At 45.9% G+C, this 26,069-nt stretch overlaps 1 protein-coding gene across 1 annotated transcript in view; it reads left to right on the top strand.

The window, feature by feature from the left end:
* Window positions 1-401: 401 nt before the first annotated feature.
* Window positions 402-26,069, top strand: part of LOC111143960 (leucine rich repeats and immunoglobulin like domains 1) — a 109,590-nt gene continuing 83,922 nt past the window's right edge. Inside the window, exon 1 of the mRNA XM_022497996.1 lies at window positions 402-1,016. Coding sequence (XP_022353704.1) covers window positions 799-1,016 — 218 coding nt within the window. The 5' untranslated portion in view covers window positions 402-798. The remainder of the gene's footprint in view (window positions 1,017-26,069) is intronic.

Raw genomic sequence — 26,069 nt, 5'->3', positions numbered from 1 at the left:
CAGCCAATGAGCAGTAGGCAGGAGGCGTGGCACGGCGCTGTTGCAAAGCATCCAACGTGGGCCGGCAGGAGGCCGCGGGGCGCGGAGCCCAGGGGGTGTGTGAGGGCGAGCGGCCGGGGGCGGGGCCTCGGGGACCCGCCGGGGCTGGGCGGTCTGGAGGCCAGCGGCGAGCGGCTGATTGTTCCGCCGCGAGGTCGGCGGGGTTCTCGCCGCGCTGAGCAGCGAAGCACAGCCCGGAACTGCGCGCGCGCACTCTGCCTGCGGCGCTGGGACAGTGAGGCGCACGGCGCCCTCCGAACAGTGCGGGGGTGACCGCGCCGTCCAGCCCCGGGTCTGCTGCTGGGCGCTCCGAGCCGAGAGGAAGATGCATTTGGGCGCACAGTTCAGGCTGCGGGGCTGAGCGCTTTCCGTGTAGCAGCGGCGGCAGCACTGCCCTGGGCGGACGGCGGCGACACTTGGCGTGCGCGGGGGCTCCGGAGCTGGCCAGGAGCGCGGCGGGAGGACTAGGAGCGTCGGCGGAGCAGCTCTTGCCCAGATCCGTGGGCTTCGCAGCGAGTCCAGCCGGGTCGGCCCGGATGGGCGCGGGGCTCCCGGCCCCAGCCGGGCGCTGCGGAGCGGCCCGGGCACCGGGGGCCCGCTGAGCGCCAGAGCCGCGGCAGCGGGGGAAACTTGTGCCGGCGGCCATGCCCCGGCGCGGAGCCTAGTGCCGAGCGGAGTCCCCGCAGACCGGTCCGTCTCTGCGGTCGTCCGGGACCTCGCAGTCCCTGCGCCCGGAGTTCGCCGCGCGCTCCAGACAAGATGGCGCGGCCGGTCCGGGTAGCGTTCGGGGCCCAGCGCCGCTCGCCCTGTCCTCTCCTGTGGCTGCTGCTGCTGCTTCGGCTGGGGCCGGCGACGGCGGCAGCCGACCCTCGATCGCCCTGCGCTGCCGCCTGCACTTGCGCGGGGGACTCGCTGGACTGCGGCGGGCGCGGTTTAGCGGCGCTGCCCCGGGACCTGCCCGCCTGGACACGGAGCCTGTGAGTGCCGCCCTCCCCCGGAGCCCCGGGCGCTGTCACTGGGAGACGGGGCGGCGAGGGGTGCTTACCCGGGATGGGGGTGCGGACTGAGGGATGTGCGCGTGTGTAAAGTTGTATGGGCTGAGGACTGTGAGCATGGGTTCGTAGTGGTGAAGTCGTACATGGGGCTCCGGAGGAGAAAAGAGTGTGCCTCGTGGGGTGGTGCGGAGGTGAGTGAGCAAAGGTTTTGGAGTGTGAGGGTGAGCGGGAGTGGGTCGTGGGGGTGTGAAGGTGAATGGGCACTGAGGCTTGAGAGGATCGGGAGGGTAGTGAGTAGGGAGTGTGGAGGTGAGGGAATGTGAAGGAAGAGTGGAGGCGAGTGTGTTTGTGTGTCTGTGTGTGGGTGGAGAGTGGGAAACATCTGGAAGGGAGAGTGTGAGGAAGTCTGTCTGGGGTCTGCGGGTATGTGTTTCTCTTTCCTCTCCTGTAACCCAACTCTTTGGTGTCTGAGCTCCTTGGCCTTCCAGTGGGTAAGGAAGGAAGGTGACTCTTGGCTCCAGTCTTCCATTTACATTATTTATAAGCGAGAGTACGTGTGTAGCAGCCTCCTCGTTCCCCAGGACCTTGGTGCCCTGACTTGGCTCTGGCTGGGGTCGAAGACAGCCTTCCATGGAGGAACCCCAGGTTTGGGGCTTTGAAAGTTCTAGGATCTGTGACCGCGGAGGCTGTGGCAGTCCCTTTCCACCTGATGGGCACTGGGGAACTGTGTTCCAGACCCTTCCTGTCTATGCCTTAGGGCCCCTGTTGGGCTTGATGATCCAGTGGGCTGGAGCCCACCCTTGAGCATTTCTCCTCTGTAAATGTGCAAATTGGTTTTGGAGTGGTGCTACTTCAGGAGAGGGTGCCAGGGACATGGTTGATTTAAGCTGTTTGTTTCACCCGAAAGAGGCTCTTTTCTGTGCTGTCAGGATTTTGGCCTATCAGGGCTTAGTGGGACCCTACTTACAGGAGGTTTGGCCGGGGGCGGAGAGGGGAGAAACTGCTTTAGACTTCTATAAACATGGTAGGATGTAATACCCTTTCTTCTACTTCTAAGAAATCTGGTTCCTGAGTCAAAAATCCTCTCCAGTTATCAGTAATTAGCATCTCTGCAGAACTGTTAGTACCTTCCAGAAAAGAACTAGCTTGAATCGTCTTCTTTTTAGTTGAATGATTGGACATCTTTCCCAGAACATAGAGGGGCAGGGGAATAACCTCAGGCATGACATTCACCGTTTAAAAATGAGGAAACTGGTGACACAAGTTTTAACCAACACCTGTGGCTTCATCTAAGAAAATATGGTCTGGGTATCTGGCTGCTGTGAGGGGAAAGAAGAGAAGTTGATTTCCTTTCCCTTGTGAAGATCGGGTACCTCTGAAAATAGGGCACACATCTGTCACTTGGACCCCACTATATGTTGCCTGTTCATCAGGTACTGCAGAGTTTGGAAGCTGACTTTTGTTGGGGTTAGCTTTTCTCGGCACTTCTCTGCTTCTTCTTTGGGATTCACAGACTTAGTGAAAACCAGTGGTTGGTGAGGGGGTCGGGGGGGGTGGTGGGAGCGGTTAACACAGGCAGTGGCTGTTCTGTAGTGGGAGACAGAGCCCAGCATTGCCAGTAGCAAGTGTTTTATTTACTTGGGGGCAGTCTGGGGTATTGTGGTTTTCCCTTTACATATTCCTAAGGTGGTTTTTAAAATAGAAAATCATGTGGGCAGAATAACTTCTGAAGTGTTCACCTGTGGGAAGAATGATTATCAGTGCCGTATGTCAGTGGCATGGTGGGGAAGGCACTTAGTTCAGAAATGGTGACTTTGCTGGGAGGACAGGGTGTCCCCTTATTTGTACTTCCTGTGGTCACAAGATCCTTGGCCTTTAATTTTTGGAGCAAAACTACTGGCCATTTTTTGGGCTTCCTGTTGCCTAGGAGTGACATTTCACATGACATAAATACCTTTAAAATTGCAGTCTTTTCCCTTTTACTCACACATTTGATGACCAATAAATACCAAACTGGGTATTTTGAGCTTCAGTAGATTTGGTCATACTGATTATGGTGTTAACCGATTAGATTTTGAGAGGTGAATGGTGAGTTCAGATTAGCATGTGGCAATACCATGTTCACTACAAAATGGGTATCTTTTGAAAAATATTTGTGAAATCATTTTTTCTGATTAAAGAAAAATGAAGTGGTGTGTGTGTGTGTGTGTGTGTGTGTTTTCTAGACCAGATTTCTCCATTTAAGTCATTAGTCTTATTCTGAGTTTTCCATCGGGATATTTATACCGTTTATATTCCTGGCTGTGATTCAGCAAGACTTTAGGGGAGAAAGTCTCTGTATATAATAAAATAAAATATCTTGTACTTTCACCAAGTTTACACCCTCCGAGTCCATTGTGTCTAGAAAATGCTTTGAGCCCGTTTATAACCCCATGAACTAGATTTACTGCAGCTAGTTCAAACAATTTTAGGCCGTGGGTTTGAGATAGAAGGGGACCTGTGGCTTTATGGAAATTTTTTTTTTCCTTTGTAAACAGTGCATCTAATTTTGGAGTTACTCCTAGTCCTAGCATACGGAAAGTAAAACTTTGTAATAGTGAATGTAAATGCAGTTTGAATAGAAGAAAAAAAAAAAAAAGGAATGGCAGTGGTAGAAGGGAAAATACATTCATTCCTGGGGCCTGAGGATAACTTCTTCAGCACAATAACTTATGGTTGTAGTAGTTGAGCCATAACTGAGTCTGCCATCCCATTACGTAGGTGAGATTGGCATAGTCCAACCAGCACATTCATAAAAGCCCCAAGCACTGCCAAGCCTTATTCCAACTTCCCAGAACCTTAGAAGAAGTTCAACTTCTTAGAACTTAGATGTTTGCTTTCTTTGAAATTATTTTTGAGAGCAGGGCTTGAGAAGCTGTTGAAGCAGCATTAAATAGAATTTAGCTTAGACTTTTGCCTGTGGCATAAAGTTGAGCACAGTATGTTGCTAGTGTAACTGTTCTGGGGCTGAATGGTAGCTCCTGTGACCGTGATAGGAAGGAAGGAGGGCAGGCCCTGGAGGAACAAATCCGGGTTCTCAGTCATTCTTACTAGGATGGGGGTGGGGGGTAAGCGGGGGAGGGCAAGAGACGACTAGCTTTTGAAAGCACGGACTTTCACTCAAGGACGCCCAAGTTTGGTTATCCTGAGCCACATTAAGATGAGTGTATTGATTTGGGTCTCTTTGTATTATGTCCCCTTATGTATTTGCAGTACCAAACCCAGGTGCTTAACTCTAACCTTGTTTTTGGCATGAAAAGTGGTGCTCGAGATCCCATTAGAAATTAAACACCAGCCAGAGGTTGCCATTGTAGTTGTGAAGCAAAGAGGGCCTTTGTCTTTCAAATTTTACAGCTGTGCTGGAAGGGCCAGGTGTGCAGGGTATTGTGAATTAAGGATTTGGAAAATACTTCCCATCCTGTTTATGCAAATTAGATTTAAAGTGATGATGACCAAATTCTTCCAGAAACTCAGCTGAGATTCTTTCGTGTGTGTGCATGTGTGTATGTGTGTTTAAGAAGTTGATTATTGTCAGGATGGTCCTGAGGTCTTCCCTTCTGCCCATTTTCCTCTTTGTGTCCCTATATAACTTATGAAGAACTCAGCAGACCTTAAACATCTTTCGATTTATGAGGACGGACAAAGGGTTGTTTGGATTAGGGAACCTTTTTAAACACGGATTAATGGCAGAAAATCTGAAAGGTACAAGTGCCTTCAGAGTTTTAGGGACATTTAGCTTGGACTCAGAGTCCTTTTCTTTGCAACAGGCATCAGAAGCGTGGTTCTCCCCTCCCCTCCAAGACGAAGCACTTGTCAGTTACTAGTTCTCTGATACCTGCTTTGAGTAAGGGAAGTCTGGTGAATAAAATTAGTTGCCCTGAGAGAAAGACACACTATTTGAGTCCTTCTGATATGAAATTATAGCTATCAAATCCAATTTTTGAATACTGTGAAATTAGGAAGTGTAGGAAGTGTATGGAGTCTCCCAAGTTCCCATATAAGTGAACTGTGTTGGCACACAGTGTCCCTCTTGCCTTTAGAATATGTCGGAACTGTACATGCCCCCTTTCCCAGGGATTATTTTAAAAATAAAATACCTCTTTCCATAATTACATTGGTCAGTAGATTTCACAGACTTTGGACTTTGGAATGTATTGTCCGGAATAATTTATCATCTCCAAAAATATGAAGATGATTCACTGTAGTGTATTAAGAGCTGATTGCCACTGGATGTCTGGACGTCCCGGCACTCTCACTCTGCTCCTCTGGCTGAAGGTTTCTCTTCCTGCGGTGCTCATGTCTTTGCCTGGGTTCCCCACGCAGCCTGCCCTGCGCAAGTTGGGATGGCCTCTGGCTGACCTTTCTCTCCCTCAGACACTGGGCTCACAATGAAAGGGCCTCTCCCCCATTCGCAGAAGTGTCTTCTTGGTGCAAAGGGCTGTTCAGCATCCTCCCTTTCAGGGTGGACAGGAATGCGAGAGAGCGCCACTAGGGTTTTGTGTCACTTAACAATGCACCTGGCCCAGTTCTGTGCACCTGCTGAAACCCTGAAGGCCTGTTAGCCAGGGAAAGGGAGGTTGTTTAACATAGCCTATGATTATTTTAAAGATGACATCCACAGGAGAGAGAAGTCTGGAAAAGGGATTCATTGAATTCATAGTCTCTGTAAGTAATAATGGATGTTGATTGTACCATGGTATTTTCTTCTTTTTCACCATTTGTTTAAAACTCAAAGGGATTCTTCTGATTTACCCCATAGGTTGAAGGACTTTAAGTTTCCCGAGCAAGCCTAATTTTCAACTCCTTTTGAAAGAGCTTGGTGACATTTACTCACTGGGGACCTTCCCCCTCCTCAGCAACTGCAATTTGAAACCCTGGGGGTCTTTTAAAAGCCAACGGGACTCCGGGCTGTGTTAATATTCAGAGCTGTTTACAATGGATGCAGTTTCAAAGGCTGGAGGCATTGTCTTGAGACAGGAGGGAGGAGGGCTGGAGGAAAAATTCCCAGGCAGAGAAAGGGAAATATCTAAAAATCCTCAATGTTCTTTGGCCTGTGGGAAATTCAGGGACTGTTAGTGGTGTTTTTCTATGACTTAAGCATGACCTTGAGCCTATGCGGTCCCTTCCATCTGCCTCATGGCTGCAGTTCATGTTGTGTGTCAGTAACGTGATTGTCTAAGGCTTTTGTAGCAAGTTAAAGTCTGAGACTCAGTAAGAAGCTCAGATCTGTTGATATCTCCCCGTGCGAAGAAGTAGGGCTTTGAAGACCAGAGGTTAAAATGTTCACAATAGTTTACTGTCTTGGAACCTGCACTTATCTTTTATGTAACTGTAGAGTTTAGTAGTACAGACTCACCAGTTTCACCGGCCAATTCCATTGAGAAAGTTTCAACTGAAAAACTTCATACATGACCATTATTGGCATGAGGCAAAATGAGTAGATCAATCAAGATTGTCAAAAAAATGAAAGTTGTGGTTTGTCTATGGTCTAATTGGAAGTTGCCAGTTTGTATCCTTGTTTTTGGAGGGGGTATACTTATGGACTTTTCGTATCAAAAGGCTTTTTGCTTTATGTTTCTATATCATTACATTTTGTATAATCTGATACTTTATATGTGGCTTCTATTCGAGTATGTTTTGCATATTTATAAAAGTCACTCAGTTTCTTAAAAAGCTGTTCCTCCCTCTTGTTGGGTTTCATGGTCTTTGTGTCCTCTGTTCTGTTGTTGTCTTTGTCCTCAAAATGAGCGTTCCCTGTCCTGGGTATTGGCTTGGGTTATTGATGGGGAGAAGAGTGGTTGGGGGGGAAGCTTTCTTCACTGCTACTGTTACGCATGGGGATGCCCTCCTCCCTGGTGATCACACCCAGCACACACCCTTCACCAGGAAATAGTGATGAGGAGGATGAAGGTAATTTCTAGCAGCCATCCCTGGCTCCACCACCCCACAGCTCCCATGTGCTGTGGGGTGAACCTCCGTCCTTCCTCTCTAAAAAAGGGAATCATAATATTCTGTGCGGCAGCCGCTGAGAGGACAGAGTTAGATACACGTGTGTTTGGCCCACTCCCTCCGTGTGAGTCTGTCCGCTCGCTGATGTTTCCGGAGCCCAGGTCAGAGGTGAATGAAAGCCCCAGTAACTCAAATTTTGCATCTTCTCATGGCCAGTCCCTTCACATCAGCTTTCCTGGTGACAGGGGCTCCCTCGGAAGAGCTGACTTCTCTGAAACGAAGGCCTGTTTTGAAATGGGCAGGTGGCAGGGCTCACATCCCACACAGCCTTCTCTCCTGAAGGTTTTGGCGATCATGTATAAAGTGAAACAAGTAGCGCTTCATGTGCCCTTGGGAATCTCAGACCAACCTGGCGGGCAGGCCGGGAAGCCGTGAACAGTTGCAGCAAATTATACAAATTATACAATTAGCAAAAATTATTGAGGTGGTTTATAAACATATTCCAGTTGTGCAAATATTTCTGTCTATTTAGAATTATCCTTTGGGAGGGGGGTGTGGGAAGGAGGCCGAGAAGTGAGAGGCCCTTAAACTAATAATTTTATCCTATTATTTCCCTGGTTTCGCTGAAACTGAACCCCACCGAGATGTAAGTCGTGCCTCTTGGTCAATAGCTCGGAAAAATGCAGGTGCGCTCTTCCAGAAAAGGGTTAGGTTACAGACTCTGAGGCCCTCCGAATGGTGCGCTGTACCCATTTCTCTCTGGAAATATTTGAGGGTGGAGGAGGGGTGAGGCAAGTTGATTGTTGGGCTGGATACAGAGAGCTGGAGAGCAGTGACATTTTTCATTTGTTTTGGTTTGTTTGCAGTTGAATTGTATGGGACGCGGGTGGTGAGCACGGGGTCATCGGAGGCGTCTGGCAGGGATGCCACCTGAAAAGCCGTTTGCTCTCGTTCCTTCTGCACCTGGACCAGCATCCCTTCCCCAGTGAATGGCCATGATTCACAGGCTTGCCCACAGGAACGGCCACGATTGCTGGCGTCTTTATTACTATTTAATCTGGCATAACTGGTAAAGCCCATTGTGTGAACAATCCGTTCATCTCTGCAGGTCCTAATACACCTTGTTTTCCTTATGAACCAGGATGCAGGTTCCAGTCACTGCTTGTTCGGTTTGTCTTGGCAGAGGTGGCATTCAGAGAGTTTAAAGAAAGCATGGCCTGTCTCTTTTGAAGCACTTTGCATTGATTATTCTTTAAACTTCTGGGGTGCACAGGACTCTAATCTTCTAAGATCTCTAGGGGTTTCTTTCTGTCTTTTTTTTTTTTTTCCTCAAGGTGTCATTATTAGGAAGGCAGTGAATGAAGTGAGTATGGGTCTATCCAACAAGCAGAATTATCTAGTTGTTGAGAAACAGGGTGGAAATAATGAAAGATTTTTTTTAAGATGATTAAAAAATTCACATCATCATCTTCTAAGACCCCTTTATGCAGCATTTAGCAAGTGTCCCCCACACCCCTAATTCCTGTCCTTTGCTTCTTCCATCAGTGTATAATCTGTCATTCAAATAATTTGTCACTTATTTTAGAGCATACGTTGCCCTGATAAATTCCCTCTCTCTCTGGATTACCTACTTGATGATACCTGTTACATACAGTGAGAAGGAAAGAGCACTTCTGAACTGGGGGACATATAATTCTGCTTTCGTTCCAGACCTTCTAGTTGCAGAGCTCTCTGAAAGCGTTTGTGTCTCAGGCATTGGCACTTTGGGCTGAACAGAGAGAACGTGGCAGGCCTGGGCTCTGCGTGCTGGGGGAAGGTTACTAGCTGACCAAGGAATACACTGTTGCACATATAATTTCTTTCTCTTGTGAGAAGATCTGAAGAGTCTGATTTTTTTTTTTTTAATCTGAATGTGCAGCCAGGTGCTTTAAAAAAAACAGGGTGTTTTTTCTTTCCTTTTTATTAAGGAGATAGCAGACCTCTCTACAAGTGTGTGGGATCAGTAGTGAGCTCTCTGTCCTGTCCACCAGCTTGAATAGTCAACCCACGGCTCCTGGATGATCCATGCCCCGACACACTTCTCCCCTTTCATGGTCATGTGTGAACATATCGGGTATTTTTCTTGTTATGAACAGCTTTATCCAGATGTAATTCACATACTATACAGTTCACTAAGGGGTGGTTTTAAGAAATGTGAGTTTGAACAACGTTTGAAAAAAAAGTCACCATGTAAGTGTGTTTTCCCAAAAGGAATTTTGGTTAAGCTATATATTTACAGAATGTTTATTGAGCACATACCGTGTGTGTTGTGAATTTATATGTTCTTAGAATAGGTCTTCCCCCAACCCTTCTTATGGGAGGTGCTTCAAAAGTTCTTTGGTCCTACAGTCGTTCGGCAAAAGTGTGCAGTTCTGATAAACTGTCCCCTCTCCCCTTGTTGCTCTGCATCGGGATGTTTCTATGATGCTATTAAATGCTGATTAGAAGCCATTAGTGAACAAACATAACTTCGATTGGGTCATTTAAAAAGTGATATTTCAGATATTGTTGGCTAATAGAGGGGTAGTTCGCTGCTGGGTGTAGTCAGGGCTTGAGTCTGAACTGAGTTAACTGTTGTTTACTTTGCAAGGCCTGACCCTCCAGCTGTGGCTCCTTGAGGCAGCTTTAAATAGAGTGAGAGGCACCCTGTAAGAAAATCCTCCAAAAGCAAAGAACTAGGTTCCTGGAACCCTCTGTGCTCGATTTAAACTTCACAGTCTTGAAAATGCTTTTCTTCAGGTAGCTGCAGAATGGTTTTGTTTGGTTTTGTTTTGTTCTGTAGAAGTCCATGGTTTAGTTCCTACACAGTCTGCACTGGTGGCATTCTTCAGGAGAGACCCTTGGCGATTTTACACTGACCGCCACTTCATTAGGAATCTGAATGGGAGTTCTGCTGTTGCCCAAGTTCCCTTCGCTCATCCTGGTTTGTGGAATGATTTCCATATTCTGTTTGTGGAAATCGAATTCCATTTCGATTATGGGGTGTTCAGTGGTTTGAAAAGCTGCCCACAGCGGTCAGGTGAAACTCATGGACATAGTAAGCTTAATTAAATGTATATGTTTGATTAGATACCATCTTACATGGATTCTGCCTTTGGAAAAGTGGAAGCACATGCCAGAGGGTTTAAGGAAAGTATATGGGGAGAAAAACGTAGAATCAAGAAATTTGGCTGTGAATTTAATTTCTGTTCTGCAAATTGGGAGAACTCTGTTCCTTCATCCGATTTCAGCAGCGTGGTACCCTGGTCCGTCCCTGTGCCTCTTGCCTATGTTGTAGTTTGCATTTTATTTTTAATTATTATTATTATTATTATTTTATTTATTTACTTATTTTTGGTCGGTGATTTCCTCCCTCCACCTGGGCTGGTCTGAGTTTCTGGCACACAGGCTCCCAGCGCTTGCAAAACTTATAAACAGCCAGAAGAGCTCCTTGCTTCCAGGAAGCTGGTTGATACAGTGAGGTGATGGATGCATGTGGAAGCTGCCGCTTGCAGGGGCCAGGGTTTCCTTCCGTCTCTGGAGGAGAGGAGATCCAGAGAGCACATTGAAGTGTTGTGGAGCTGGTCAGGCCTGCCTCGTCCCAAATTCCTCTGAATGTTTTCTCAGATTCAGTGTCTGGGTAGGACTCTTGGCCATGGGTGATTTGACCTCATCGAGGGCTGTGCTCTGCCCAAGAGAAAAATCAAGAACTCTTCTTTGGAGATTTTTGAGTTCTTTCACAAGTTCATTTGAAACAGTGCTTAGAAATGATTAAATTATATTGAATTCCAGACTGTCCTAAAATAAAGACTGGCTGACCTCAAGTATTATTTGTCGGGGTGGGGGTGGTCTAGGGAAATTTATTATATCGTAAATCTTGGCATTCAGTACGTCTTTCTGGACAGAAAGGAGGCTACATTTTCATGAAGCTCTGTAAAGAGGTTCATGACCAAAGAGGGATAAAAACTAGTGAACCAAAAGGAAAAACTAATTTTCTTAAAGCTCTGAAGGCAGACATGTGGTAGAATGAAAAAATAGCCCATGGCTGGCTATCAGGAGACCTTGGGGTTTTGTCCCAGCTCTGCCCTGGATCGGCAGTGTGACCTTGGGCTGATGAATTAATTTCCTTTCTGGAGAAGGATGTATGACTTCTAAGACTCTTTATTTTCAGGTTTATGATTTTATCCTAACTGAAGCAAAGAGGGAATAAGGTTACTACTTCTTGGATGGTAAGAATTAGAAAACTGATCTGGGTGTCTAGGATACTCCTTAAAAAGTGATCTTTGCATGTTTGCCAGTTCTGAGTGGAATCCTCAGATGGACACCCTGGGCAGCAAAGGGAAATAGGGTGTGCATGGGGACTCTGAAGGAGTGGGCTTGTAGGTGTTATTGAAGCAGAGCGAATATTCCATGGTATTTCTTTCTTTGACCTTTGCCTCTTTTTTTTTTTTTTTTTTTGCCTTTGGAAAACTCAAAACTTTGGAAGCTAGAGTAGACCTACTTTAGATCTTTAATTTAGCTTTTTTAAGATTTAGGTCAGAAAAAGCAAATGAATTAATGGCATGTTTTTCCAAAGAGTTGCTTATCTATGCTTTTCTTGGGGTCACTGTGGGCAGCTTGTCTTTCGAGCAGGCTGTCCGTGCGTACTTGACATGAGTAACCTTGTGGGTGATGCTGGTCAACTGGCTTAGGTTTCTAGAGGGGCCATCTGTGATGGATCTCAGTAGTACCTTCCAGAGGAAGGGTAGCTACACATCACCTGGTCTGTCCTTTCTAAGCTGGTTCTCCAGGGTGGGAACATGGTGGATATCAGAGGAGCTTTAACTCTTTTACCAGGAGATGTTCTGTGTGCATCTTTTAAGGTAGAAACGCAACAGCCTGATATATACAGTCCAGTAGTGTGGTTTCTCCACTTTGAAAGTGCTTTTAAAGTGCTTTTTTTTTTTTTTTAAGATTTTGTTTATTTATTTGACAGACAGCTCACAGGTAGGCAGAGAGGCAGGCAGAGAGAGAGAGAGAGAGAGGAGGAAGCAGGCTCCCTGCTGAGCAGAGAGCCCAATGCGGGGGCTCAATCCCCGGACCCTGGGATCATGACCTGAGCCGAAGGCAGAGGCTTTAACCCACCGAGCCACCCATCTTGCTCTTTTTTTGGTCAGGTTAATACCAAAGCTACCCATCTGCCTGTGTTTTTATTAGTTTGCTCTTGATCAGACGCTGTTCTTAAAAAATTGTGATCCTGTCATCACCAGACCCTCAAAGTCTTTATTTATCATGCAAAATCTAGACGTTTCTATTTTCTGTGTTCCAAGTATCTCCCTTTCTTCCCCATGGAGTCTGTTAGTGCCTTCAGTGACAATTCTTGGATTTTTCTCTTCTTTCCACTCATTCTTTGTCATGGAAATTGTCATAAGGTGGAATCTTTGGATTTTTTTTTTTTTTCCTCTAGAACAAATGCTTGGAATTTGGAACCCTGTTTGGGGATACAGCTAAAAGGCAGTGAATTTGGAGGCACAATTAGTGGTTTGGAACTTGCTGACAGGAAGTTTAACAGGAATTAGGAACTGCTTTAGGACTGAAGGAAATAGTCCAAAGAACTAGATTTTTTTTTTTTTAAGCATTCCCCTTTTAAGACCTAAAGATGGACTTTTTTTCATGTGCTTTCTGAGATCAAAATAGACCAAACGCTCTTCCCATCCTTCTGTGAGCCTCTCTTGTCCGTGTCAGACATTCTCTCTGTTTTTCACTTGACTTTGTTCACTCCTTATTTTTATCTAGTCCCCTCTCAGGCTTCTTCCTCCACTTTGATTTGAAAGCAGAAGGGGTTGTTCGATTCACGTACCTAGGCGTCTCCTGGCCATTACATATTTTTTGCCCTGTGATTTTTCCTTCTTGGGGCTAGGTACTTCTTTTCTGGGCAGAAAGGATCCCATGTTTCCATTGTTTCTCAGAGGGTTCCTGAGGTTTACCCCCAAAGTGTGATTACTGCTAATTGACTTGTGTGGAGGACTTAACAGAGGTGTTTTGGGAATTTAGATATAAAGAGTAAAAGGCCATTTTCTTGGTGCTGCGGCTCTGTTTTCCCATCTGGCGTTTGTGCTGAGTAAAGGAGTAGATTCAGAGGTGAGTGCTCCTAGCAGTATGGATCTAGAGTGAGAAGTCATACCTTGTGGTTTGTCTGATTTTCTATGTCAGGGCGAACGTTTGAAGAGAACGTTGAACGTTTCCTCTGACCGAAAACAAAAGTTATGGATGGTCCTCCCTTCGTTTCCCCTTTCTCCTTATTTTCTCCTTTCTGACTGAGAACCACTTCAAAGAATCAGATGTGTTGGTGCCAGACGCCATGCAGTTATTGTTAAAAGAATTTGGAAATATAATTGAAAACAAACTTTGTTGAGCAGAGCAGATCCAGGCGAGTTCTTATTTTGAGGGAGAAGGGAATTCCAAGTTTTTCCTCTATTTGGAGCCGATGTCTCCGAACACTTGTTCTGCAAGATGAATCATCTGTGAATTCTACATCTGGGAGTTATATGTTGGGAAATGGCATTCTTTTTAAATGCAGAAGAAACACAAAAGCTTAAAGTTACAGTGTAGTTGGAAAAATCTAGTCAGAGTTTTAAAAAAAAACGAGCATTGAGGTGAAATTGGCAGCATGATTGGACATTGGGATTATGATACTTAAAATAGACTTGCCTGTATATGGAAAGCAGCCTGACAGCCGCACTTATTTATGGGGACCCCTCCCCTTTGTTTCAAGACACATGACCTTTTAAAATTTTTTGTAAACATCAACTCATAAGATCCACTAGTGAAGGCAAACGTGATGTGGGTCTGAACTTAAACTTAAGCATTTGTCTTTAACACTTCAGATGAGTTCAAGCCATGTTCACCAGTGAAGAGCCCAGAACGGTGCAGGGTTTTGGGAGCTGCTGGGAAAGATAACACCGTGTCCTTATCTTCCACAGGGGGCCCCCCACCCCCATTCCACACGTGTGGCAATGGGGATAAAGCAGCCATGTTGGTAGGTGACACAATGGTCAGAGTGGTGTCTCTGGTGTCAGGGCTGCCTGGGTGATCTTAGGCAGTTGACTCAGCTTCCTCTTACCTCAGTCGAGGGTAATCAGGAGGTAAACCTCACTACTTGTTATGAGGACAAAATGGAAATAATCTGTAATTTTTAGAGGAGGGCCTAACACACAGCAGAAGCTTGAGAGTGAGAGCAGTTTACATTTTTGCACTCGGAATCCTGTCCTTTAATGTCATTATCACCTTACCTCCATGAAGTGTTAATACCTCTGCATTATCCACGAGACCCAGAGCGGTTGGCTGACTTGCCCGGGGTCTCGCCATTGTCATGGTTAGGGCTCAGACCTGACCCTCCATGCTGGTATTGAGAATGATCATGGTGAAAACTAGTACCGTTCGTTTTCTTCTATTTCTCTTGCTTCCTTTTCAAGTCTGTGTGTTCCTTGAGGCCAAGGATTGGTCCATCAACTCTTGGGGGCCTAATGCACCGAGCACAGTTCCTGCTGAGCCGCCTGTGTTCCATAAATGGTGTCTCGAATGTGATCTGGAAGAGCGTGTGTCTTCATTGGTAGACTCGTGTGTCAGAATCCATTTTTGGTGTGCCCCTTTGGTGAAGGGGGTGGTAGCAGGCACATATGTCTCACCATCTGTTGTTTATTGTTTCTCTTAGGTTGTGGTTTGTGTTCCCATTCCATGTATCTTTGGTTTCTGGAGCAACTGCGAATATTATATGCTCGGGGATCAAAAAAGTAAACTATTTATGAACAGTAAAGTATCCTTGGGTTTGGAAAGTGTTTTTCTCAAATGCGTGTATATTTGGTGGCTTTACCATAATCTCACTGATGGATCATTAGACAATTTGTAGACTGAGGCACACTTAAAAGATGGGCAAGCCATAGGCTGGCCTTGTGTAGCTAGCTTACAAACAGCCTTGGTGATAAGGCCCTGGTGTTAACGGTGACCTGAGTGGTGTATTTTTAACTCAAGAACATATAAACAGTTTAGCCTGCCGACGGAGTTTATATTCCACCTGAAATCCTTGGCATGCCTTGAGTTCTGCAGCCCTTGGAGATATATGTGGTCCTGGGAGACTGCGATGGTCACCAGTGACCCACTGGCCCCCACTCTTCATGTTAAAAAAAACAACAACAACAACAACAAAAAAAAAAACCCAGCAGGAGAAGATGGAAGGAAGAAAGGGAGAATCCTTAGTGGTTTTGTAGGATACATTTTATATTCAACTCTTCTTCTATACTATTTGTTTGTGGAATGCAGACTTTAGGGGACATGGGGAGATTTTCCTCCTCTATTTTGCTCCCCCTGCCAGCCACAGGGTCACTGCAGAGTCACACACTGGAATATGGAATTCCCACTGCCTAAAGCTCTGGCTGTCCACCCACCTCTCCAGCATTCATTGTTTCTTCCTACGGGTCCTGGCCACCACGTGGGACTTTTTCCATGCCCTTGGAATACCGCCTGTGTCCCATCTCTCACATCCTCTTCCCTCAGCCTGGAGAAATGTTCTTCCCTCTTTGCATTGCCAACTCCTCCTCATCCCACCTTAGCTGACTCTTCTCTTGGAAACCTTTTCTGACCTTCCTGCTGGGTTAGAATTCTGCCTTGAGAACTCTCTAGTGCTTTATAGAGAAGCGTTGAGTTGACTACCCTCTGACTCCCCACTCATCTGTAAGCTCCTGAAAGCAGGGGCTGGTTTTGTGTCTGACCTACCATTGTATTTCTAGAATCTGGCCCACCTTGTATGTTGAATACAGATATTGATGTAGACAGAGCCACTGGTGTTCATTCTATGCTGGTGTTCCTTCTATGTGGTCCTATAAATCCTATAGAGATATATTTTCCAAGCACTTAGGATAATTTAATCCTCCCAGGGGCTCATCTGTCTGTACATTTTCTAAATATACCTTGTCTGTTTGATAGTATCCTCTATTCCCCACCAAATATTAGTGTTGAGAGAATTGGAAGAATGGAAAGTCGAAGTTAAAAGATAGGCAATTTCTGAACCCCAGTAAGAGTCAACTGTTTTTTGCTCCTCTGTTGTGGGAAGGTGACTTTTAAATCCCAAATCCAAGTGTTGTTACCGAAACTCCTGTTCAGTTTGGGCACCGCATGTGGCCTCTCTCCCACATGGGGTCCCTGGGCATTGCTTCCCTTCCGGATTTCTGGTGGCCGTCCTTAGCAGGTGGGCCAAACCCGGCTGCTGTCCTCCATGTTTTGTTTGGCAAGGGAGCCCACAGGCATTTCCCAACTGTCAACGTGGTCTCTCCTCTGCTCTTTTGGTAGAGCTGATGTTTGGAGTCTATTTTTTGAGAATTGACACTGAGGATAGGGTTGTTTCTTACCTAGACTGAGGCTGTCTAGACACCCTTCCCCTTGTGGTTATTTTGCTTAGTTTATGCTGAGCCCCGGCCAGGCAGCTGGTCTGGTTGCTTGGCTCTTCTTGACTTTCCAAAGACCTCTACTTTGACAAAAAGGATGGTTAGGCCAAGGTCGTTTTTCTCCCTCTTTGCTGGCAGAGGAAAAGGCTTCTCTCCTTGACGGCAGTGAGTTGTGAGAAAACGAAGGGCAGGTTACCATGCCCTTAGTGGTTCAATCCAAACTAGCAACTTGGGTTTACAGAAGCTTCCATGGCAGGAGACTTGGGGCAGATAGATTTCTAAATCTGGCGCCTTACTGCATGGACCTCAGGTGTAGGCAGTCTCCTGGAGATGCTAACAAGAGGTAGTGGGGAAAGCTGAGTTTGGCACAGTGAGCTCTGCCTCCAATGTTTGTTCTAATGGTATCGAGATCTTGTAGGAAGGCCCTTGTATACCCAGTAAGCTGTGGTAGTCAAGGGCCGTGGTTTCATGTTAACAGGGTTTTCTACTATTGACCTATAGTCTGGTTACCATGCTTTTATTTTAATTACTTTTGATTTTCTGGTGACACATGGTAGACAGGTTCATTGAATAAAGAGGAAACTACAACAGAAAAAAATAATTGGAGGGAGACAAACCATAAGAGACTTTTCATCTCAGGAAACACACTGAGGGTTGCTGGGGGGTTGGTGGGGGAAGGGATAGGGTGGCTAGACGTGGACATTGGGGAGGGTATGTGCTATGGTGAGTGCTGTGAATTATGTAAAACTGATGATTCACAGACCTGTACCCCTGGGCCAAATAATACATTATATGTTAATAAATTTAAAAGAAATAATTGATTTTATTATCGAATGATAAACATGATCACTCTGGTATATGAATATGTCTGTGGTTGAATATCTATTTTGAGTTCTATTTTTTAATGCAAAATTAAGGTTTCTATACATTTGTAATTCTGCTTTTTTTAAAAAAGATTCAGTGTCACAAATATTTTCTCTAATATTAAACATTTTTTTAAGAATACAGTTTAATGGAGCTCCTGGGTGGTTCAGTGGGTTAAGCCTCTGCCTTCAGCTCAGGTCATGATCTCGGGGTCCTGGGATGGAGCCCCACATCAGGCTCTCTGCTCAGCAGGGAGCCTGCTTCCCCCTCTCTCTCTGCCTCTCTCTCTGCCTACTTGTGATCTCTGTCTGTGAAATAAATAAAATCCTTAAAAAAAATACAGTTGGAAGTCATAGTTCAGCTTTCCCTGATATTAGACATCTAAGTTTTTTCCTAAACTGAGGTAAACATCATTATACGCATATGCTTATATGTTTCATATTTCCTTAGATTGAGTTACTAAATTCATATTGCTCTGGATATACAACTTCTTAAAATTTTTGGTACTGTCACCAATTTACATATGAAATTGTGCCCATTCCCCCCACACCATCACGAACATTAGATGCTGCTTTATTTTTCCTATATCTGTACACCAGTTTAATACAGGAAAATTGCATTGGATTATTTTAATGTCCATTTCTTTGGATGATAAGGCTGAAGATCTGTACATATGTTACTCATAGACATTTCCTTTCTTAATTTCCTTCTTTTTCTGATACTCATTTAGCCAAATAAATGAACTTCGTGCCCTCAGCTGTGAACTCTGGGCTTGAACACTAATCCAGATCCTTAATTCTGGAGATGATGTGTTTCTGAGAGACTGAAAAGCCTCTCTCGCCCAGGTGTCACCACAGAGAAAGCCGTGCTCTGTGTGGGCATGTCACAGATTTTGGATTCTGACTTAGGAAATGTTTTGGTATTCTTCTTCAACCAAATGTGTTCTGGAGGGGAGCGACGGGGTGGCTTTGTAGATAGCCACGAGTCACCCCAGACTGCTCTAGCCCTGCAGAGCCTGCCTGCCCGTGCCCGAGCTGCCCCGTCTGTGGCTGGCGTGCCCAGTGCCTGCAGCTGGTAGGAATCAGAGCAGAGTAGCGTGGCGGAGAACCCTTCAGGAACAGCTTCCAGCAAATGGAAATTATTTTAAAACAAATTGATGTGGTTTTTCTGTCAAACCTACTTGGAGCATAAACAAGCTTGCTGCTTCCCTCCTACAAACGAGGCCGTGTTTAGAATGTGGCTTTCAGCAAAGTAAACATGGTCTTGAAAGTGAGTTGTCATTGTGTGTGTGTGTGTGTCTGATTTAAAAGTAAAAGTAGCGCCCTAACCCGTGTTGTCAGAGCCAGCCTGACGGCGCGGAGGACTTCCCTTCTCCCTGGTTTGTCTTGGCGCCCCAGCTATCACTCCCTCCTGGAACGGTTTGCAAGGTAAGAAGCAATTTGGTGTTGAAAGGATTAAAAGGAACTGAAGTGCCAGGTCAATTTCTGTGGTGAGATAAGCGTTTTAATCTTATCCCTTTGCCATGTAGGAATAACCAGAAACATCTTGTGAAATACTTCACTCTGTGTGCTTGTGAGCAGAGACGCCTGTGCGTGCCCTCCGGTTGGGGCGTCTTTGGGTTCTCTGCCCGTGGCAAGGTGGTTCCCGCACCCTGGGGACAATGTCAGCTTTATTAAATTGGCCACAGACTCCCTAGAAGGTGAAACAATGCTTTTAATGTTCTGATTATATATTAATGAACAACCAGGCCAGGGGGAATTGCCAAAAAAGCTACAAAGTGAGAAAGCCACCAATATCAGAGTGAACTTTGCACTCTGAAAGTGTGAATGATGTTGGGTGAAAGAAGTTTATTGCACAATGGGGGCAACAGGAATCTCTTTGATGTCGGTTAGAATCCAGGCCGCATTAGACTTTCGGACTTCCCAGTTAACTGCATCTTTGCTGGCGAAGACGGCACTTTGAGATCTAGGGAATGTGCTCCTGGCCAGGAACGACCAGCATACCTGTGGGGTGGAGGCATGCAGGGGTCCTTGGGCATTTGTAACAGCTTTCAGTGATCTTCAACTAATTTTAATCTAAAATTGAAACGTATGGTTTCCAACCTTTCCACTGGAGAGACTTTTCCAGAAATAGCGTGCTGTGATTCTGAAACCGGCCTGGGGTTAGACGTTCATCAATTAGATGTTCATCTTAATCTAACTAATTTACTTCTCCCCATTGGGGCACATTTTTTCCTGCCTTCTGGCTTGTTCTTAATTTTTGAATGGCTGGCCATTGGGAACTCTGCTCTCCATGGCCTTATTAAATAATTACTCAGAAGAACAAAAAATGCTCTTTCGAAATTCTGAGACTTTGTTTTCAGCGGGAGCATTCACTCCAACTGAGGTTTTCCACTTGTGATGAATTCATGAGCAGAGCTAGGGGAGTGAGTCTAGTACAGTTTAGGAAGCAGAAAGGATTGACGAGGTGGGAGGGATTTTTGAAGGTGGCATCCTGGCTTTACCATTCAAAATGCGGGTCTTTTGCCTGCTCTCCACTCCATTTATCTACCAGCACTTGGAAAATTACTTTCACATTTTTGTGGTATAGAAGTGGCTAGTTGGCATTTTCAGATTAGAATTTTGAAAGCCTGATAAGGCAGCAAGCCTTTATTGAGCTATAATTTAAATTCCATGAAAGTCATCTTTTGAAATGATAGGATCCAGGGTGTTTTGTTATAAATAGGCTCCATGCCCAGTGCAGGGGCTTGAACTTACCACCCTGAGATCAAGACCTGAGCTGAGATAGGATCCAGGGTTTTTAGTATATTCCTAGAGTTGTACAACCATCCCTACAAATTCCAGAACATTTTCATCACCCCAAAGTGAAACTGTGTATCTGCTAGCTGTCCCTCCCTATTCTTCTTCCTTCCTCCCCTCCCCTGGCAATGCCTACTTTCTATCTGTATGGATTTGCCTATTCTGGACATTTCATATAAATGGAATTGTGCAATACCAGCCTTCTGGGTCTGGTTTCTTTCCCTTAGCAGAATATTTTCAGAGTTCTTCCATGTTATAGCATGTGTCAGCAATTTTTTCCCTTTCGTGGCTGCATAATATTCCATGGTGTAGATATACCACATTTTGTTTATCAGTTAATGGACTGTGGGTTGTTTCCACTTTTTGGCTGTTTTGCATGATGCTGCTGTGACGTTGGTGTGCTGTTTTGTGTGAATGTGTATTTTCATTTGCCTTGGCGTATAGGTATACCTAAGGTGGAATTGCTGGGTCATAGGGTAAATGTGTTCAGCTTTTTGAGGAACTGCTAGGTTTTCCAGGGACTCTGTGCCCTTTACTAACAGTGTGTAAAGTTTCCTCTCATCCCCAGTCTCACCAGTAGTTGTGGTCTTTTTAATGATCGTCACCCTAGTGCATGTGAAGCAATATCTCCTCGTGGTTTTGATTTGCATTTTACTTATGACGGGTGATGCAGAGTATCTTCTGCGTTTGTCTGTCTTTTTTCCTGGAGCAAGTCCAGATTTCTTGCCCACTTTTTAATTGGGTCATTTTAAAAAGAGAGAGGTTGTACCATTTTGAATGGTTTGGGGTTTTGCGCAGGCGGACATGCTTTTCTCTGTGTCACTTTCCTTAGGTGAGATAAATTGCATTTTTAATACTTTTTAAAGATTTAAGATCTTTGGGTAGAAATATAATGGGCAATACTTTCCTGGCCTATTTGGTTTACTTGCCCCCTGGTTTGTATCCCAGGCAGAGGAGAAAACGTAAAAGAACAGAACCGTGGTCCATTCTTGCGTTGCATCCAGATTTGGGGGGGGCGGTCTCTGTGGGAACCTCATCACACACAGGGTTCTCTACCCTGAGAACAGGAGAATTTGTCCACCTGTAACCTAAGGAAACTTGCTGTGCCTATACATTTATAGCCAAGTCTATTTTCTGTGCATTTCCTCTGCTCCAGGGCAAGCCTGCCTTTGCCGACAGGACTTTGCAGCTATAAATTAGACAGAAATGCAGTATTGAGGCTGTCCAAAGGCAGGCAGGGTAATTGCTCTGGACGGGTTTACAATAGGGAGGTGTGAAGTGCTTGGTGGCAACCGGAAGCTGGGGGAGGGAAGACAAATTGAACTTGGACGGCTTTGGGGCGGTGGGCTGACACAGCTAATTGAAAACGCTGGCCCTGGTGGCTTTTAATGGGAAAGGAAGCTGAGGCCTTGGGAGGGTTTCCTTTACAAGAAACCAGAGAGAGGGGGCTCATTGAGTTATTTGGGAGTTAGTACTGAATCTCTGTAAGCATTTAGAGCCTTTGGCTTGGATGTCGAGGATCAGATTTTCTGTTTTTTGTTTTTAATTTCCTACTCTTTAGTTCCATTCTAGATGAGCCAAGTGGAGGGAGGCAGGGATTCCAGGTGGTGGGGGAACCATGAGAGAAGGCCTCCGGGTACAGCTTGGAAAATTTGACAGCACTGCTGTTGGCGAGCCTCTGATTTTAGGTAGAGTGGCCAGTCGGCTGTCTCTAAGCAGGTGAAATAGGGGTTACGTGATGGTGCCCTGTTAGGCGTCTAGATAGCTCTTCCGTGTTCTCTCACTCCTCCATTGACCTGGGAGTCTGCATTTGAAAGCTGAGAGGGACTTGGTTTTGGAGTCCTCAGTGTGAGAGTGGCTGCGGTGGACGGGAGGGGGTGTGCTCCCTGAGGCGCAGCACAAGCCTGTGTGACTCCGAGCCCCTGTTCCCTTTCCTCCTGCCTTCCTGGGTGCTTGCTTGGGACCGGGGGCTTTCTGGAGTTCCCGCCCAGACAGGACTGGGTAGTTGCTTCCCCAATAGAACCTTTTCCTTCCTCAAGGCTTTTGCCTGTGGTCTCATCCTGTCCTTCGTGACTCATCTTTATCTTCCGGTCTGAGGTTAAACATTTCCTCAGAGGGCTTTCCTAGAACGCCCAGACAAGGGCTGCCTCATTCGGGGGGAGCCTTCAGAGCTTATCTCTAGTTACCTCCTCCAGATTGTAAACTCTTTGTGGTGAGAGGCCAGAGTATACAGCATGGTCCTAGAGCCCAGCGCCATTCCCAGCACCCAGCAGGTGCTCAGTGAGCATTTGTGCGTTTTTTAACTTCCACACCCAGGTGAGTGACCACCGTCTTCTCTGCCAAGTGAATTACCCCAGGCACCCTTTCCCTGTGTCCTTGAAACATCTGCGCACACACACTTGTAGAAATAACCACAGGTTGGCCAACCTACACATCTTTTCAATGGGGTGTTATTTTCTCCCTCCTGGGGGTTCATTTGGTGCCTTTGAAGGATCAGCTGCATGTGCTAAAGGTAGCCGTTTCTTAAAAACCAAAAAAATGGACCCGTCTGCATTTATTTTAAACTCCGTGGCACCATTTCCAAGAAGTCCTTTCAAAGGCAGGGTGTGAAAGGTGTGGAGATGGTGGAGGTGATAGGATCTTGCTTGAGATGAGTGGTGGTTAATGTGTAACCTCTTTAACGAGGCTCCTGAAGGGGCACTCGGCCATGGAGCTCTCAGGGATTGGTAAACCGTGCGGTCAGTAAATCGTAAGTCGTGGTCACCTGTTTGTAGTAGGTCCACGGCTGTGCGCAGAACTCAGACCTCTGAGGTTTCCTTTCCTGTGGTTGGAAACCTATCACAGCCGAGAACTGGGAACCCTTCTGTCCTGCATCAGGGTGCACTCAAAAAGAGGCTGGCAAAGACTCCATCAGATTCCCTCTCCCTTTCCCCCCATACTCAGCACATGATTTGAGAGAGGGTGAAGCTGAGTGAGATCAAGAAACAGAAGTGGAATGTGTGTCAACTCTACTCAAAAAATTAGTATCCTAGAAGAAAAAAAATCAGCAGTATTAAGTATCACAGTATGCTCATAATGTAATACTAACAGTATACTACTAATGTCTTAGTATCATTGGCATTCTCATAAGTTATAAACAAAAAGCGCTACTGTTTTCGGTGTCAAAACTTGTTACAAACTCTAAGAATGTCTTCTTATTACCACATAAATAACGTGTATTGTTTCATGTCATCTCAGACTGTTAAATTATGTTTAAAACTGTATTTTCCAAGATCAGGAAACCGTGGGCCCACATTTAAGTTTCTCTGTTTGTAAAATCAATTTCAGTTGGTACTTTACATCCTGTAAGAATAACCTGATAATTTCGCACGTGCACACCCACACAAGAAAACAGAGAAAAGAACGAGAGATGGGGAACATGAAGTCTGAAGGCAGAGGGAATCAGGCCTTCCTCTTGGGGGAGGTGTGTCCTCCTCATGGAGAGAAGACTGTCTGGTCTGAGATCCAGGCTGCCGCTAGGATGAGTGTGGCCCCAGCCATGAGTGCTCCTTCTGTAATGGGCGGCTTTGGGGAGAGTCCATCAGGAGGGGATTAGAAATGGGAGAGCATTGATTACAATAAAGTACCGAACTAGGGCAATTTTGTCCCTTATCTTTGCTTTACGAGCATTGTCCAACTGTTCCATCTGAGAGGGAAATAATTGCTGGAGTTTGGATAACGTGAAACTCAAGCTCTGTGTCCCGGGTAGAGTGCATCTACTGTCAGAAGTAACATTTTGAGGTACTGCCTGCTCCCGATGGCAACAGAAGCCCTCAGTTAAATAAACCGGCTGTTAAGTAAGAGCCAGAACACAAGTGTTTGCACAAACCACCTTTACATTTTCTGATCCTTGATGAATGTCAGTTGGTTTGTGAATTATTAACTTTGGTGTGCATGAGGAGATACCAGCCGCTCAAGTATCCTGTATATTTTTGTGTAAGAAAAAAATAAAACTGACCACACCCTCAGCTGCCACCATTTGGAGCTCAGTGTGCTGGCCCGCTGTCACTGAGCAGGCATATTTAAAGCAGAGGTAGGAATGTTGGCCCCTTGCAGACCACACGTGCATCGTATATCAGAGCTCATCACTTGCCTTCGTAATTTTGCTTCGGAGGGAGCCAAAGTGATTTGCAACCTGTTGGCAGATCGTTCCGTGATCGTGTTTATCGGACTGTATGGAGTAACCAGAATCCTAGTGAGGGGGTTGGTAGGGATACCTGTCTTGTTGGGAAGAATTGTGTATGTTGGGTCAGAAAAGTAGATTCAGTAAATCATGGGTAGCTGGCCTCAGATGTCTGTCACTTCCCAGCAACTTTGCAAGAGGACTTTGAGGCAGGTTCTTTAATTTGTTCCTGGAGAGGGAGCCATCTTTGTCTAGGGCCTGGGTTTCCTTGGCATGACTTCACGAAAGCCTGAAGTCGGCACAGCAGGGTGTCTCCTCGGAAGAAGCCAGCACAGCCTATGGAGGGAGCTGCAGTTAGCGTCCCTTGCAGAGAAGGGATTTAATTAAGGACTCCAAAGGGAAGAGATTGGAGGAATCCATCTGTGAACCTGGTTTCTACAATGCACAGCTATTTTCAGAGGTCTGAAGGTTATATAAATAGACTAGTTACCCCTCTGTCTTTTACCTAGGAAGGGGAATGGTGTATAGGCCTTTACATGGAGGTTCAGATACGTAGTCTCTGTAAAGGGTGAAGAGAAGGAAGATTGGAGCCCACCAGACAGGGCTGTCGAATAAGTAGCAGATGTCTTCCTTTGGGCATTGCATACCTTTGGGAATTGGTTGCTGGATTAATCCTGCAGTGCGAGTAAGTCACCCTCAGAAATGCCCGGGCGTGGTTCTAGGAGTTCGATTACTTTATTGCAAGGTCTAGGCTTTGCTCATTTGCAGTGCAGAAAACATGCATGCCTTGGGAAGGGAGAGAGCTGGTGCTTTGTTTCCCTTTTCCCTCTCTTTATTGTCCTCAGGTGCAATGACATTTGATACTGGAATACACTGAGCGCCTTATTCTCAAACTGCCAGGATTATTGCTGACCTAGACCGCGGGCCCCACGGCCAGCCTCCCGTATGGAAATGGAAGAAAAGAAATTCAAGCTGTAAATGCATCTCTGTTTAGGGGCTTTGTAGTGGTAAATTACGTGAATGAGTAAGTTGAAAAAGTGCCTGGTTTATACCATCATGAATACCTGGGTTTTAGATAAATATTGACACCAGCAGTGTGGCAGGCCTACCATTGGTCCCATGGCCCTAGGAATAAAAGATCTTTTCGGAGGCGCTTGTGACCTTATAAACCACCCTGACGGGTTTGTGCAGGTGCTTTCTGCTGTAGCTCTCTGGGTCTGAAAGTGGGTGGTTTTTCTCTTCGTGCTTGTGCAAGCTTAAACCTAACTGAACCCAGTCCCGCTCTGGTTTATCAGTCACTGTAGAGTGGGTGTCAGGTCAAGGAGGCGGGTGCTCTTTTGCAGCGTCACGCTTGTGTGGCTTGTCTGCTTGTCTGGACCCGGCCTGGGACCGGAGGGTCTTTGATGTGCTTTGACCGTATTTGAGAACAGAGTGTGGGGGGAGGTGAGGAGAAGGGAAAGCTAGCATGGGGAGTCTTAGCTGGAGGAAGACCATATGAAGCCAACTATGCCACACCCCAAACCATACCTGGTTTGATCCTGAATCTTGTGCCCTCTAACTTAAGAGGGCTTAGCGGTTCCAGTTTTGTTAATGTCAAGTATGCAGGAGCATCAACCTCTCCCTGTGAGTTTCTACCCCCCCCCCCCGCCCCCCAAAATAAGGCAATGAGCTTATTTTATTAGAAGGAAGCCTTGATAGGAGTTACCTGGCTAGGGCAAAATGAACAGAGATTTTTAACCAAGCCGCGTTTGATGACATCATCTTTAAAAAGGAGTAATGGTGGAAG

The sequence above is a fragment of the Enhydra lutris genome, unplaced genomic scaffold, assembly GCF_002288905.1.
Source record: "Enhydra lutris kenyoni isolate GAN:26980312 unplaced genomic scaffold, ASM228890v2 scaffoldscaffold10, whole genome shotgun sequence".
NCBI lineage: Eukaryota > Metazoa > Chordata > Mammalia > Carnivora > Mustelidae > Enhydra > Enhydra lutris.
This window is presented reverse-complemented; position numbering and strand designations above follow the sequence as displayed.